This window comes from Bombus vancouverensis, chromosome 16, assembly GCF_051014615.1.
Source record: "Bombus vancouverensis nearcticus chromosome 16, iyBomVanc1_principal, whole genome shotgun sequence".
Lineage (NCBI taxonomy): Eukaryota > Metazoa > Arthropoda > Insecta > Hymenoptera > Apidae > Bombus > Bombus vancouverensis.
The window spans coordinates 6,575,988-6,593,357 of NC_134926.1; the positions used below are offsets into that span (position 1 = coordinate 6,575,988).

At 36.4% G+C, this 17,370-nt stretch overlaps 1 protein-coding gene and 1 long non-coding RNA gene across 10 annotated transcripts in view; one reads left to right on the top strand and one right to left on the bottom strand.

Moving 5' to 3' along the window:
* Window positions 1–17,370, bottom strand: part of LOC117154658 (uncharacterized) — a 78,456-nt gene that overhangs the window by 12,100 nt on the left and 48,986 nt on the right. The gene's annotated exons all lie outside the window — the stretch shown is intronic.
* LOC117154656 (aquaporin AQPcic-like) overlaps window positions 1,499–17,370 on the top strand; it is a 30,195-nt gene continuing 14,323 nt past the window's right edge. Inside the window, exons 1-3 of one of the 3 annotated variants that reach the window (XM_033329830.2) lie at window positions 4,592–5,121; window positions 5,220–5,335; window positions 11,062–11,226. In XM_033329830.2, the coding sequence (XP_033185721.1) occupies window positions 11,091–11,226 (136 nt within the window). In that variant the 5' untranslated portion in view covers window positions 4,592–5,121; window positions 5,220–5,335; window positions 11,062–11,090. The other 2 variants (XM_076625403.1, XM_033329831.2) reach the window with 2 other exon arrangements.

Sequence of the window (17,370 nt, forward strand, 5' to 3'; positions counted from 1 at the left end):
TTTGTTAGCACTGTAATACGAGAATACGAATAGGACGTTTTTCGAACTAACTCGAAAATACATGTAGAAGTTAGAAGAAATTTATTGCAAATATATGTACCATGTATATATATGTAGAATTAAGTTGTAATGAAACGACTGTTTCATATTTTAATTTTATTACTCACAGGGCTCGTCATAACGGAAAATATTGCCATCTCTTCGCGACGAGTATACTCGTCGAAAACAGTTAACTGGTTCGAAAAATGTAAAAACGAACTGACTAATTTTCGTCTTTGACGAGTTATTAGGAAAATTCGTTCGCCTCCTAATAACTCGACGTTTGTTTACGATCAGACATTTGGAAATAGAGAGAAAATTATTTTGGCTGCCAAATACTCTCGCGTTATTTTTAGCTGTATCTATTGCTGTCGTGCATCGTTGCAAAATTAAGTAAGCGTGTTTACGATCGGTAAATCTGACGATCGAGTGGAAGAATTTCACGAACGAAAGCTGCTCCCCTATCGATCGATCATTATTTAAGTGGACAGGTATGACATTATGTATGTATCATTCTGAAATTGCAGCATGATAAATGCGATTCGTTTCTCGGCAAATTCTCCGAATACATAGCAGTAAAGTTCAAGATTTTTCAACTTTGTTTCATTAATTATACGAAATATCATGCTTATGATAGGTAGCATGTGTAGAGACTGTTGTGAATAATTTCCATCACAACGTTTTTAATAATTCCTATTAACTATCTGTAGATATTAATTTCTACTATTTTCAGTAATTTTCTCCAATTATTTTCAATAGTTTCCATTGATCATTTTCAATAATTTTCCATTCATTGCGTTAATAATTTAATAATTGATCGTTCTCAATAATTTTCATCAATTATTTTTAATAATTTTCATTATCTCTGGCAATTTCCACTAATTTTTGTTAACAAAAATTTTCAATAATATCAATAATTTCAATAGTATCAATAATTTTCAATAATTTCTATTAATTATTTCTAATAAGTTTTATTATTCTTTCTAGAATTCTCAATTATTTTATAATTCAGGATTCTTCAACCTCGTTGCACTGATAAAACAAATAATTCGTTTGTTGTACCTAGGTTCATTATTTTCTAACAATTTTACAGGCGTATGCATAAATAATTCCTACATTCACGTAAAATTCAATCAACAATGGTAAAGTACTGCTAGTTCATAGCGCGTTAAATTAGTTTACCTTTCTTCCTTGAAAATCTCTACATTTCTAATGAACAAATTTTCATTTTCTAATTTCTGCTAAATTTCATAGAAATCCTAGAAACAGACGGAAGACTAGAAGCTATGTGATTTAACGCTACGTATATTATGATCTATGAAGTTCAATTTATCAATGTTATTGTCGCATAATTCGCGTCTCATTAATTTGTTAATAGCGCTGACGTAATTGTTATCGTTAAATATTCATCGCTGTCGCATCTTGGCGGTTAGACGAAGAGCATTGTATCAGTGACAACGCTACAGTGATAATCGTTCGTTTCAAAGATTGATCCTCTCGATCGAATGTTTCTTTTTTTTCTAGAGCGTAGATAGGCTCTGTTATAAATCTATCGTTTGTGAAAATGAAAAATGAAGATTGCGGGGGGAAACACGGTAAGCCGTATCTTTTCTTTTTTATATTGAAAATCAAAGTAGGAGATTATGATGGATTACGTTTTCACTATCTATAGGGAAACGATTCTGAGTAAACAGTTTAGCTTAACTTCTCCGACGTTCCAACGATACATTAAAATTAAAAAGCTCGCAAATCATAAAAATATCATATTTTTCTGCTGTAATCGTGAAAGGAAATTTTTATAGCAAAATATATCTTTCTAATCGCCAAGTAACATTCAAGTAAAAAAAATAGTTACATTTTTTAAAATACAGCTACGTAGACATACGTAGACATAGTACAGCATACACTAAGATAGATACATACTAATTACTAGAAAACAGTTAATTGATATGATATAACACGATAAGATAGCGATACGATAGCTATGTTTAAAGTTTGCGAAAAAATCGAGTTTGAAAATTTATCGATGATACTAGAGCGTGGCTAATCATAAACGATTTGTTATTGTAGAAGCGAAAGTTTATCTTCAATGAGGTGTTTCTTCATTCATTCATACGACTATTTTTGGGGAAAAATCCATTTTCCCCTTCTCCAACCTCGCACGAGGATTCGTTTCGAACGAAGAGTTCGTATGCTGAATTTCACGTCTTTAAACTTCAGAAAAACTATTATTCCGTAAAAGAAATTTTACCCCTTTTCACCCCCTTAGGGTTTGTATTTCTAAAAACACTTTGTCATCTCATATTTACGTTATATAAAAAAAAAAAAAAATAAAGAAAATACACCGTTGAAATTTCATGTTTCTAGGTACAGCGGTTTGGTGTGAGCGTTGATGAATAGATCAGTCACTTTTGCATTATACAGGGTGGTTGGTAACTGGTGGTACAAGCGGAAAGGGGGTGATTCTAGGCGAAAAAAGAAGTCGAAAATATAGAATAAACATTTTTCGTTCGAGGCTTTGTTTTCGAGAAAATCGACTTTGAATTTTGGCTCGGTACGCGTGCACTTTATCGCGTCTCGTTATAACGGATCTCACTGTAGATCGTTGTCTCGATGGAAAAATTAAAAGAAGAACATTAAACAAAATTTTTATTCCATATTTTTGATTTCTTTTTTCGCGTAGAATCACCCCCTTTCCGCTTCTACCACCAGTTACCAACCACCCTGTATATGTATACGTCTATACAGACATACATATACGAATATGATGTATATATATTGAGTAACGTCCTTACCTTTCTAACTGTTCATTTCAAAGAGAAACACAAACAAGCTTTGAACTTGTGAATTATCTACGTACGTATTATAAAAATAAATATTATGTCATATTCAGAATATCAACTTCAGTTATTATGTAATATGGTTGTAGTACGTTAAATAATATTTAATATTTATTGGAATAATCGAGAACTTTTAATATCAACGGGCGAAATATCCGTCGCCGTTATTTTCTATGGAAAAATGTTTATATCTATATTTTATTAAGTTCTATTCAAAGTTTAAACTTTTATTTTCGTGAACTTTTCTTTATCTGTTCTTATCGGAACTTATAATGTGGGAACGTTTTCTATAAAAGTTTCACGGTCCGTGTTTTAAATAGAATCTATTAAAAAGTTTCCTAACTCTCTTCAACCCTGAATTCTTGCGATTAACGAAATTTCGTTAAACGGTATTTCTTGCTTGTTGGAATGTTAGAGCATGATTTTATCGATATTTTAAATAATTCGATGATATTTAATCTCTTAGAGGTATTCCATAAATATTAAACATCGATCATTGAAACATATAATAATAAAAATGTCAATACATATTAATAAAAATATTAATCTTCTTTCCGATATATTCGTATAAACGTTAGAAATTAATCTTTGGAAAAATCGATTGAAAAGTGACTTAACCTAATTAAGCTTCTATTGTAGTATTTTTATTCAACCCACCAAGCTTACAAAGTCGACAATCTTCAACCTAACGCTTTACCGACCCCTAGCGGTTCAACAGCATACGCACGTCCAACCGGCAGCTCAGGCGCGGATTCTCCCTGGCGCCGGCTCTGTTTCGGTTTACATTCTCCAATACCATTCTTTTCGTTCATCGCGAACGGTAAATCTTTCAAATTGGTATAAAACCGTGGCAGCTTACAAAGCAACGCAACTGACGCGACTGAGCAAGGCACTTTAGTACCAAATAACAAATTACTGCTTGAATAATGAGGAAGATTGTCGGCAACAAAAAGCCGATTAATAGGCTATCGGTTGGTAAACGTCGGCGACAAAAATCCGATTAGTCGGCTATCGGTCGGTAAAGTGTTAACGTATTTTTGATCCTCCAGATTTCTATCGTGTTGTCAAAATTCCAGTTCAATTGCATCTTCGAATTGAAAATTAAAAAAAAAAAAGGAAGAAAGGAAACAGGCGCAACGTTCCAGATCTGCCCCGAACAAGCGATCTGGAATGTCCGAACGATAAAGCGGAACGCGTTAATAAGAACAAGACAGGAATGTCAAGAACCAGATATACGTTACTTAACCATCATCGAAGCTTCGAAATCTAGAGAACTTGAGCTTATCAAATTTTTATCGATTTACATCAAACAAAATTAATTGCTTTATCGGTATTAATCCGATTAACGTAGAAAACTCTGCGAAATGACAATTAATCACAATTATATAATAGTGTATCTGTCTACCTGTCAAAGTCTCATCATTATCAACAGTTCCTGGATTGTGGATTTTTCTGCGAATTTCCATCTTTATAAAGCCAACTAACCAAATGGTATCCGAGTATAAATCTGTTTCATCCACCGAACGTTACAAGTACCATATTTCCCATATTTCGTCCAATCTTGCCACTTCAAATTTCCTGCAAACCTGTACAGACTTGGCTCGAACGTTTCTTAAACAGCCTGCACCTGCTTCGTTCCACGTAACCTGACGTTTGATCTTGCAAAACGTGCGATCGCTAGTAACATATTAGGTGGTCCGAAAAGTTTCTTTCGTTGTATAAGAAAATAACGAATGCACAACATTTCTCTACTATTTTATCGAATTACGAATGATCCATTTTATTCTATCGAGATAAAGATCACAACGTTCGATAGATTAGGTTTCGCGTTTGTATGAAGATGCGTGGTTACGTGTCTGTGAAAGAAAGACACTTTTCGGACAACCTGATCATCGATAACGTTATCGTTTATTAACGACGAACCATCTTGGATTATACCGACGAATAAATAAACAAACAAATCGCTGACCTACTCTTGCGTTGGCAACTAATCACTTAGTTGCCAATGCAATAATCGCGCCAACTTTGCTCGCAGTACGCCGCGCGTTCATCAACACGCGGGAAGAGCAAGACGCGCGAAAGAAGGCACAGAATCCGTTTGCTGGCTACGGAGAAAGAATGGCATTGTCCGAGGGGAGTACCGTCCGAAAGGATGAGAAACTATGTCGGTCGGTTGGCATCGATTTGGCAGAAGTAACGGGAGCCAGAGTGCCTGCCAGAGGAGGAGATTCTACATATAGAGGTAGAAGCGAGTCGCGAGCCGATTCAGTCTGGTTGAAGCCACGCGACATTACGACGCTGTGCCGAATCGCGCAAGTCCAACCGCCGCTTTTTGTCCAGGTGTCATATTGTCAAGCTTCGGCCGAGTGACCGCGAGAAACACCACGTGCTCCTCTCTTCTGTCTGCTCGCAACGTAACACGAGGTGGAGCACAGCTGATCGATCTTCGTCTCAGCGTGAGTCACTTTATGCAGAACCGGACTGCGGATTTTTATTCCCATACACGCGTTTCTATTAAGCTGATGGAACGAGTGGAATTTCGGTAGAAAATCGATCTCGTCCGGTGAATATTAGAATAATAATCGGTACGCTGTATAAAGGCGAGGGATAGAAATAAGCGGGACAGGTCTAAGCGAGAGCAGCTAGTGGAGGTAGATTTTTCATTTTCGAGCAAGTTGAACATCAAACTGCTACTATTTTTTGCCGTATACTGGTCTTGGCTATCGTGCAGTTTTATAGTCAATGTTGAGGCTATTGTTGAAGAAATTTACACGTAGACAGTTGTTTCAATGGACAGTGATTTGTTATGGAGCAGGTCAGTCGAAGAAGGGGAAGGATTGTCCGTTATTTGGACGAGCTCGAGTGCGTTACTTGAAACAATGAAATTAAGTGTTATTTTGGAATGTCAGTTTACTTTCTATTTATTTTTATTTATTGCTTATCGATGCGTAAGATAATAATCTATTTTTACACGTAGGTAACAGTTCAATGAGGGAGAGAGAGAGAGAGAGAGAGTATTGTGTATTGGAATTTGGGATTGTCAATAACACGTCTGTTGATTACTATGAATAGACCAAGATCAAATATACTTGCGAACAATTCGTTCGGAAAGCGAGTAGTTTTATGAGCAAGTGTCAACTGCGGTCTGGTTAATTAACCATCAAATTAATAAACAAATGGAAATAGATAAGACAGGAGGAAAAATTATTCGTTTATAGATTATCATTTGTTCGTCGATTAGATGCAAGTGGGAAATAAAATTTAACTTGCAAATTAGCAATAACAGATAAATTATTTTTCGTTTTTAAATGATTTTCATTGAAATAAGAAATTTCATAGAATCAAATTTTGCCCAATTTTGTGGCACGTAGATTATTTACTAAATAATTGAAATTAATATTTAGAATTAATATGAAGAATTTATTTCCACTACGTTGTCTCTTATTTTTGCTCCCAAACTACGTTTCGCATACTTTGCTTATCTTTTCGTATTATACGATTTCCTACGATCACGATCGTTGCACGATGATTTTTTCCAGCCGTGAAACGCGGAAGTTCGAAATTCTCGTTCAGAAATTTTTAACAGTTCGCAGATTTGAATTTGAATTTCGATGGGCACGGAAGATAATGATTTCGTTACGAAGCGTGGATCGTTGACATTGGGCACTTGAGTTTACATCGAAATATGGAGATTTCCCCCTCCCTTTTTTTTTTTTATTTCGATCGAAACGTAGAAACGTCGATTCGAATCGAGATAAAACGTAGAAGCCCGAGCTTCGACTTGAATACGCAAAAGTTCTCGTAGAAATTTCAATCGAAATTTAAACCAGTCGATAGAACGAATCAAATCTCGCAAATACGAGAATTAAATTGAAACGAGAGGAGAAAGGAAGAATTATTTGTATTTTAATCGGAATTCGAAGCAAGAACACCTGAAATCGCTAAAAGAGGAATATCCAAGACGATTAATCCATAGTTTGGTCACGGTTGTACGTTAAACTTCAGATACGTGTGTACGTATAGGAATTTTCGATTACCAACTACTCCGATGTTTACAACGCGCTACACAAAGATTACATCCTTATCGTGAGATCCTTGGCCGGGGATTAAATCAGGATTATCGATCGCTCCACTTGATTTTGATTGCACGGAGCATGCAATTCTACGATAATGTAGCCAAACAGTTGAACATTTGTGGAAACTTTCCACCTCTTATGAATAAGTTACGTACGTTGTGCAAAATATATTGCAACGTGTAGAAATGTTTGATGAGTAAATTATGGTTGTTCAATGTATTATACACCGTATGATGTTATATGAATGGTATATTATAAATTATTATTTATAATATACCATTATTATATACACGGATGCATATTGAAATTGCATTAACATTGCAACGAGATACGACTATCGTAATAATATTGGTGAAATTTAATCAGGAAATGTATATAATAGTTGCAGACACAAATTTATTCAAAAATTACTGCACACCATGTATAGCCAGCTTATACGTACGACGAGTGTCGAAGATGGGGAAAGTAAAATTTTTGTCGAGGTTTATTAATATGTAGTTGGCAGACGTTCGTGCAAATTCGTATTTTTATGAATGGAAGTGGACTTTACTCTTTAAATGATCTAACCGGTATCCTGATTTGAATAATCATAATAATGATAATAATTTTTATTGATCTCCCTACGCGATTAAGACGTTTCACTACCTTCATCTTCTATACAAAAATATACCACGTATGATGTAATACGACAAACATATAGCAAAATTCGTATACATCAGACCGTGGCAAAAGTTTCTTTCCTTTTGTATGAAAATAACAGACGCACGACGATTTTTGTTCTACTGGAACAGAATGGATCGTACGTAATCCAACGAAATAATATGAAACTAAAGATACTGCGCATCTATCGTTTCCTCATAAAACGAGAGAAACTTTTAGGGCAATCTAATCTATACACATAACTATAACATTTTATAAGAAATTTTATGAGAAATTAATTTTATAAGAAAATAACAGATGCACAACGATTTCTGTTCTATTGGAACAGAATGGATCGTACGTAGTCCAATAAAACGATATAAAACAAAAGATACTTCATGCATCTATTGTTTCCTCGCAAAACGAAAGAAACTTTCAGGACAACGTTATCGACATTTTATGTTCGGAAAAAGTCGCAACGCAGATTCGGAAAGACTTACGTAGAATCGTAACTTCGCGAGTCTTTCTTCCTTTTTCTTCTTTTTTTCTTTTTTTTTGAAGCTTCGAAGCTTCCTACGTTAATCGTTGAAATACTTTGGCGAGCCGCTGCGTGTAAAACGACGAAGCGAAACGATCCGAATTTTCCCGTTTAACACCATGAACGGCAAGTTTCGATCTGTCGATAACGCGTGACCGAGACTCTATCTTTCTGCCGTGGTATAATTAGCCGGTTAATGGAAACGCAACGATAACGTGCCCTTTAACGTCAATTAGCCTTGGCACAATGGTAGAATTCGATATCAATTAGACTACCTGAATTTCGGCCTGTGCAATTTAATTATCCGCGTCGTCAAAGTGTCACTGGTACGGTAGATTGCTAATTAATTGCTTTCTGTTTCGATCATACGACCCGCACTTTCTATCGTTTCGTCAAAGTCATCGTTACAATGCGGCGGTAAACTCGACACGCAGTGGCGGTCTTTTCGTCGAGCTTTTGCCACTTTCTTCGAGTTTCTTTCATCGAAAGAATTCTTCGAGTTTTATCGTTAGAACACGGCAGAACTACGTTTAATTGAACTTGTCGGCGGACAGTTTATATAATCGCGGTTCATAATAATAGGAACTCGTTGACTTTCCTTGCAACCTGTTATTTTTCGTTCGCGTAATTCGAATAAGAAAATACAAACAGTGACGTTCGGGTAAGCAAACTCAGCCAGCCAAAGCGCAACTAATTGATACGCTGAAATTCAAACGATCCAGCACGTTATATCGTTTCAATTTGTTACGCGAATATTTCTGAGTTTTTGAAGAGTTCAACGACACGAACATTCACAAGATGCACATAACGCGCGAGGATATGTCAAATATCCGGGCTACGTACTGCGATATTTGCTAGATGGAGCATTGTAAATTTGTATTTAGCTTCAATTCTTTTGATCGCTGTTCAGACAAACATAAAGATACGGGTAGAATGGAAATGCAAAAGTGTACAGCTGCGGTCTGTTTCTGACGATAGGAAATAATATTGCGTTGGCAACTAAGTGATTGCGGATTTTGTCATTACCATCTAATTAGGTTTAAATAATTCAAATTTTATTAATTTAATATACCTGTATTTAATTACTAACATTATTTTCTTTCATATAAAAAATTACTTTACCTACAATATTTATATAAATATAATATTTATAAATTAAGAAATTATACATACATATATATATATATATTAAATTTTATAAAATATTAAATTCATAATTATTTAATGGTAATTTCTATTTTTTGTTTACTTGCTAAACTTGCATTTTTTTACTTTACTTTACTTTATTACTTACCTAACTAGGTGATAATGATAAAATCCGCAATCGCTTAATTGCCAATCCAATAAATTAGCTACGAACAGCAATCGCATAATATATCAAACGAGGTGGAAAAAAGTGAAATACAAACACCATAGTACCAGGTTTTCAAAATATCTACTGTCGTTTATCCAATAAAAATTCCAGATACGAGGAAAAGAAGGAGGAAAGAAAATTGGGTATTCTCTTTCCTTTGAGATTGCTTTCTTCGTCAAATTTCTTTATAAATAGGAAATTTGTGAGTACGAAATCAATGAAAAATAGTAGATGTAATCTTTGAAACGTATAGTAAACTTTCATTTTTTGTAGAGTGAATGGGTTTGCGAAAACAGGAAACGTACAGTACCTGTGTCTCTTTATCAATTCGATGTTACGACGCGAGAAAAGCGCCGCTTCCCAACGATTTACAGCCGTCCGCCTTATTTCTCGCGTTTTTCACAGTTCTGTCAGCCGCGATTTACGACCCCGTCCCACTTATACACGCGTCTCCGAACTCGCTGATAACGAAATCGAAAAACGACGCGTTTACCATTGTGTTTCAGTCGCTACTGACAAATTCCGCATCCAGATATTTCCTATTTATAGAAATAAATAGAATTATTCATGGATGCTTTTTAAAAACAATTTCCATTTCTCTATCCTTCCCCTCCATCCCTTGTTTCTTTAAATTTATTCATCGAGATCGTTATTGACAAATTACGTATCAAAATGCTTCCTCTTTACAAAAACGAATTAAATTTATTTTTGAAAAAATAATTCCTATTTTTCTCTCACTTTCTCTTGATTGTTTCTTGAAATTCGATGGGACGGCCACTGAGAAATTTCGCGACAAAATATATCTTCCATTTGTAGAAACGAACGAAACTACAAGTGGAAAGAAGAATTTCTATTTTTACTTTTCTTTTATTTATTCCTTGCAATTCGACGAGACGGTTGCTGACAAATTCCTAGTCAAAATATTTCCCATTTGTAGAAATGAACGATATTGTCGATGAATACTTCTTAAAGAAGAATTCCTATTTCTTCTTTCGTTTTTCTATCTCTAACAATTCGACGAAATGTACACTGACAAATTACGGATTAAAATGTCTCCTATTTTGTAGAAATGAACGATATTATTCATAGACACTTCTGAAAAAAGAATTTCTATTTCTTCTTTCGTTGCTCTATTTCTAACAATTCGACGAAATGGCTACTGACAAATTACGGATTAAAATGTCCCCTATTTTGTAGAAATGAACGATATTATTCATAGACACTTCTGAAAAAAGAATTTATATTTCTTCTTTCGTTGCTCTATTTCCAACAATTCGACGAAATGGCTACTGACGAAATTACGGATTAAAATGTCTCCTATTTTGTAGAAACGAACAAAATCATTTATGGATACTGCTGAAAGAAGATCTCCTATTTTGTCCTTCCTTTCTCTTAATTGTTTCTTTGAGTTCGATGAGATGGCTATTGACAAATTCCCGGGACAAATTATTTCCCATTTGTAAAAATAAACAAAATTACTCGTAGATAGCCGCGAAGAAAGAATTCCTATTTTTCTTCCCTTTAAACTCGACCAGTTCTATCGATGAAATGAACGTTGAATTTTTTAACGGGCAGGCAGATTGACGTGGACCAGTTCGTGAGACATGGAGCAAACTGGCATCTCGATAATACAGACTGGTGCGATCACCGCCAGTACAGCGGGAAAATCGAAAAGCGTTGGCATCCCGTTCAATCCGAGCTCCAGCATACAGACTGCCACGAAGAAGTTCAAAATACCATGTGAGTCTGCTCTCTTTTTCATTATTAACGGATTTTCATTGTTAATTTATAAAGAGACGGTGAATTTTTATATACTCGTTGGAAATTTATCTCTGCTATTTTTCTTACCTCTTTGTATCTCTTCAGATATCTTCTTTTTTCGTATAACGCTTTCGCGAAGTTCATCAAAATCGACGAATACCGAAAGATTAGTCAAATTACATTGCATATCAAAAATGTACAAATTTGGACAATACTCGGCGTGTAGATTCCACGTTACAATGGAACACACTGAAACGGCGTTAATAATCAAATAAGAACAAGCGAAAGCAATGTGCTATTTTATACGAACAATGCTTGGAATATGTGTTTTGCCTAAATGAATAGGCTTAAGAATAATTAGAATGTAGAATTTATCCGATAGAATAACAATATCAGTCTAGTTATAAATTAACAATTTCGTTTCTCAGCGATACAAAGCATAACGTGCAATGCTAAAATATGCTATATAGAATAATAAATCGTAAAGAATAGAATGATGATATATATATATATAGTTCTATCGTGAAACTAAACGTTCCTTTTAATGAGAATGTAAGCGAGCGGCGCGACGACGAAAGTTTCGATTCCGCAAAAGTTCGTTCACCTGATGATTAAAACGCGACGCGTGGAAAAAAAGAAAAGAAAAGAAAAGAAAAGAAAGAAGAAGAGACGAAAGGACGATTCGACTGGGTCTGGTGGGTTGCCGGTTGCACTGCTTCGCCATGGAATTCCACTAGGCGGCCTGGTGGATAAAAATTCGATCGTACCGCGTAGAAAGGTGCTCGCTGGCACCGGTTCCCCTCGGGTGAAAGAAAAGAAAGTACCGGCGACGCGACGTGCATTTCAGGAAATCGGGTTACCAGAGATCTCGTGATCGACCGGAAACTGCATCACGTGAAACGAAACCCGTGACCACCGAGTGATCGGTAGGCTCTGCTTGTGTTCAGCGCGCAACAGATGTTCTATTCTATGATCGGGAAGAACGATCAAATAATTTGCATAGGTGATCCACGTTGCTGAAAACAGCATCTTATAGAGGAGAAAATATCGACATTACGTGGTATTTTTCCAAATCTAGTTTTTTTTTGCCACGGAACGAATAACTAGATCGACGTAGAGGAATTATCGTTGTTCAAAGGAGGTTCACAACGATTATACTTTGATAGTTTTTCGTCAACTTTTGATAATTTATTATTTGCTAGAAACACGTTGCTCGAAGCAACGTATTACAGACGATATTTTCACGGTTTTCTGATCCAGTTTCTTTTTCGAATGGGTAAGATAACTAGATTAAATAACTAGGTAAGAGTTATTGATATTGTTTAAGAGAGGTTAAGTGCACGTTTCGGTTCTTCGTTTATTTCTTCGTGAAATTGTGATAGCTTACTATTATTTTTCCGCCTTGATCAACACATTATTCGTACTGTTTAACCGGTTTACACCCGCATTATAGACGCTTTATTTGGCAAATTGGCTAGAAATTTGAATGCGTTACATTTCCCTTACGAAACATCGGAAACGATACGTTTTTATTACTAACAATTGGCAAGAATGAATTTTTCCCCGTGTCTAAAGAAACTTCGGTCTTAAAAAGCTTCACGACGATCGTATCTACTCGTATAGTTCTTTACGAAACTTTAGTCACTTATGCTTATCTTGCTCATTTAGTTGTTTTTTTCAAATCGAAAAATCAACTACACTCTGCTAAGAAATAATGTTATTCTTATTATCCGAAGGAAATTACCAACAATTTTATTATTCAGTTAGTTCCCATAAAAGTTTCTAGGATTTGCCCCTAAATGTTACTAGATTGCATTGAATATCACCAGGACGAATTCGTTCCTTAATATCTTCATAACCTTTGTATTTGCACGTCGAATTTCCATGCAGCAGCTTAAAGGACAGCAGGTGAATTATATTTACACGTGTTGAAGTTTCAATAAGTCTACGACGAACAATAACCCGGAAGATGGCTCTATTCCTGCTATTGCGTGTCATAGTGACATAGTGTGAGATAATTAGCATCGTGTCATTACCAGTCGCCCGAGACTAATGGCGAACACTCGCAAATTGTTTCAGCTATTAAATCGAATAGTTACTTCGTCTCTGTCTCATTATATTTCCACGAAAGTAGATCTGCTGTTCAGGCTTAGACATTTTTAACGTATAATTAATTAAACAATATCGTTTGTCGCTAGGATCTAGGAGGTTAAAAGATTTTATTATTCGAAATTCGAGATTTTATTTTCGAGAAATGGAACGTGAACGCGATTCCACGAAACTGGCTCTCGAGAAAGGTCAAGAATACCTTGTCCTTTCTCACGATGGCAAAAACCACATGGTTTGCACGTCGAGTAAGCAGATTCGAACCTGGTTTCTGCAAGCACCGTTATGGAAGCTGAAGGCTAATCGTGCTAATTTCCCTCTTGCACAATTCAACCACTGTTACTAGGGAAACTATGCAGTCACAAGTTACCAATTAATACGTCGAATTAACACGTGAAAAAAGAGGTTCTACGCGGCAAGAAAAATTCATTGCTCGCTAATTACTTTAACTGACTGAAACGAAAGAATTACACGTTCGTTCACGTGTTAATTGATCTTTCCAAGACTGCAAACTATAACACGTTCTAATAGTCAGAAATTGATGGAATTGACGTTACGAAAAATGACGTGGTTTGGCATACTGTCGAATGAGAAATTTTAGTAACCATTTCTATACAAAAAACCTTTCTAAAGAGGGTCATCCAGCGTCTCACGAAACCCACGGCGTTGTAATTTCATTAGACTTGTACAGCTGTGGTCGAAAGAAAGTTTATAACTGGAACGTGGGTTTTTAGTAACAGTATACTAGATACCTTTTATCATGTTGATAACAACAATTCGTGTTTGCAGTGTGTCCTGAAACCGCTCAAATATCTCGAAAAATACGAACGGTACAAAAAAATGTGTCGAACGAAATTCCCACGATATCGAGGTAGATGTACTCTTGTGTATTTCACCTTGAGACGATCTTGAAACCTCTGGTGAAGAACGGTGCGCAAGGCAGGTGTTTATTTTGAAAAGTTCTGGATGTCAGCTACAAAAACATGTGATAAAAGACGAAGGTCTCCTTTTAAAAATTGTAACGTTGACTTCACGGAAGATTTCAAGGTCACCGAAAAGTCAAATACACAAGAGCATAATATGTTTCTCTGCGTGTCGTGTAATTTTCTCTTTGAAACCCTCCTTTTTTTCTATCGTCCGTAACTTTTTCGACTACACGTCAACTTTAAAACTACAAATATGATACAATATAAACTACAAATTTTCTAATCCGAATCTTCGTTGCAGTTACATCGCAGTGATCAAGAACGAATATTCTTCTTTTCATATTACGCGAATTCGTTGGTTTTGTAAAGTAATCTTTTAGAAAATGTAATAAAATTCCAAGGAACTTCCACCGCCATCCAATTATACGATGAATATTTTGTTAAGAAAGATCGAAAGCTATGAAACAACAATTGACCACATTGCAACATCGTTCTGTTCCCCTTGAAGAAGACAAACGCGAAGAAATTGGACTCGCCGGTGAAAACGAGAAATCTAAAGACACTAGCACAGAAACGAAAGGTTCCCACCCTGAAGATACACCTTCGCCAGTTTGATTGCCTGGCCTGATTTAGCGAAGCATTTACGAATCGTGTTCTCACGACTGTCCCACTTGCGAAACGCAAATCACACGAAACAACGTGGCCATAGGGGCGCCACGATATCGAGCCGATATAATCGCCGTGATTTCCCTCGTTTTCCACGTTCCAGATACTTTCGCGCGCAACTTTCTTTCCGGCCCGTAAGAGTCCTCGATAAGCGAAATCCCATGAGATCTCTACCTGCAATACATCCGAGTGCCCTGTTCCTTCGTCATCTGCGCTTGCAAACTCAGCTAATAAACACGCAGGGATCCTGAAACGTATTTTTCCGGTGAAAACTGGTCTTTACGAGGCGTTCAGCGTCGTTGAAAATGGCCCGTGTAGAAAGTTAGACGCGATGCGTGTAAGCGTGACTGGCAGAGCGGCGAATCCTAATCTCGTTAGTACTGTCTTTGAGCAAGAAATCGCGATAACCAGCGTAACGAGTGTTTGTCGTGTGCAGGAACGTGTGTTTTGCGAACAGTTTATGCAGCCTAAAGCATATCGTAATGTAGTAAATTGGCAGAAGATCAAAGCCAACTTAACTAATTCCAACTTTGAGCATTAGGTTGTACGAGTAACTGCAACGAGCCTTTCATGCGCAGCCAGATATGCATCATGTGGATATTTACAGGGCTAGCGACTTCAACTAAGCATTTGAGGAACCCAGGTACCTGCGAGACAGTCAGGTTTACAAAAATTGGCGCGCGTAACATGAGGCACCCATTTCAGGAGACACAAGAACGACGAAAGAGGTCCGTATGAACATGTGTGCTGTCTGTTCTAGTTTCCAAGTTAGGGCCATTTTTGTGTTTCCATAATTCGCAGCTACTTATCTTCGTAGGAGTTGGATAAGTACTATACACCTGGAATTTTTGGAACGTTGCAAAATTCTTTGATACGACGGTCGCGAGCTTGCGGACAGACCGAGCGATAAGTAAGTCAGTCGCGAATTAATGAAACGCGAAAATGGCTACATGACTTTGAGACGAGGACAGGTAGCACACACGTTCTTGTGCCTCCTGTGAAATGGGTCCCATGAGTTATGGTACACCCTTATCATTAGCAAGGCAGTGAAGTAACCTGATTGATGCTGTGGATATTTACATATCTCAACACTTTACTGACCCCTAGCGGTACAACAGCATACGCACGTCCAACCGGCAGCTCAGGCGCGGATTCTCCCTGGCGCCGGCTCTGTTTCGGTTTAGACTCTCTAATACCATTGTTTTCGTTCATCGCGAACGATAAGTTTTTCGAATTGGTATAAAACCGTGGCAGCTTACAAAGCAAAGCAACTGACGCGACTGAGCAAGACACCTTAGTACCAAATAACAAATTACTGTTCGAATAGTGAAAAAGATTGTCGGCGATAAAGAGCTGATTAATAGGCTATCGGTCGATAAGCGTTGGCGATAAAAATCCGATTAGTCGGCTATCGGTCGGTAAAGTGTTAAATTGCATTACAATATAGTAAATTGGGGAAGAAACGAACTCTTTGAGCACGAGACTTCAGTAAAAAAGGACTTAAGGTGAAAAGCAATTTTTCTGTTATTATGGTGGGTACGTGATACGGTTCTATTAGACACCAGTTAATGAAGCGCGTGAAAGAGAGAAAGAGTGGGAATTGTGTCGTTTTGGAGAGCGGTCAGTGGACGTTCACTGCCAACTTGGCTCAATGTCGCACGTGTAACTGTTGTAGCTGTGTAGTAGAATTCGTGAGATTAATTGGCGATGGCACGACGATCGAAGCGACGAAGAGACAAAACTTATCGGCTAGCCCAATCATGTAATTTTCAGAAAAGGTGACCGGTAGAGTTAATTAACTTGTTGTTAGTCAACTATATTCGTGACTCGCGAGATATGGTAATCGATAAGAAGTATTTTTCAAATTATGTACAACATGATAGTTCCTTGTGAACGCAAACATAGGCACTCGTATCAGGCACTTTTATATAAATGTACGAAGATTTTGATGATTTCGAGATTTCAATGGTTTGAATGTTTTTTTTAATTAAATAGAACTTGACTCGTTTTCATTGCCAGTTAATTCAAAACTGATCTTGTATTGTACTCGAACAAAGATTAAACGGAATTTTTAAATCTTATCCCAAACATAATCAAACTGATTCAAACTTAATTCGAATCTAAGTGAAACTTAATCAAATCGCTTCAATTATTTTCAAACAAACGTAGCAATTGACTAATCTACACTAAACTTTTAAGTCTATTAACACTCGAGCTTAATTAAATCAAATTTATCTCAAACCCAATCGCTAAAACTAATTCAAACCTGACTCAACCCCATCAAACGAACTCAAACTTAGTTCAAACCTAATCCAATTGCTTCAAATGCTTTTTACAATAAAATTTCGTCTCCCAATTGTTTTCTGTTTACACACATTTGTCAAGTTTTTTTTTTTTATTGAAGATCTAAACTTAATCATCCGTT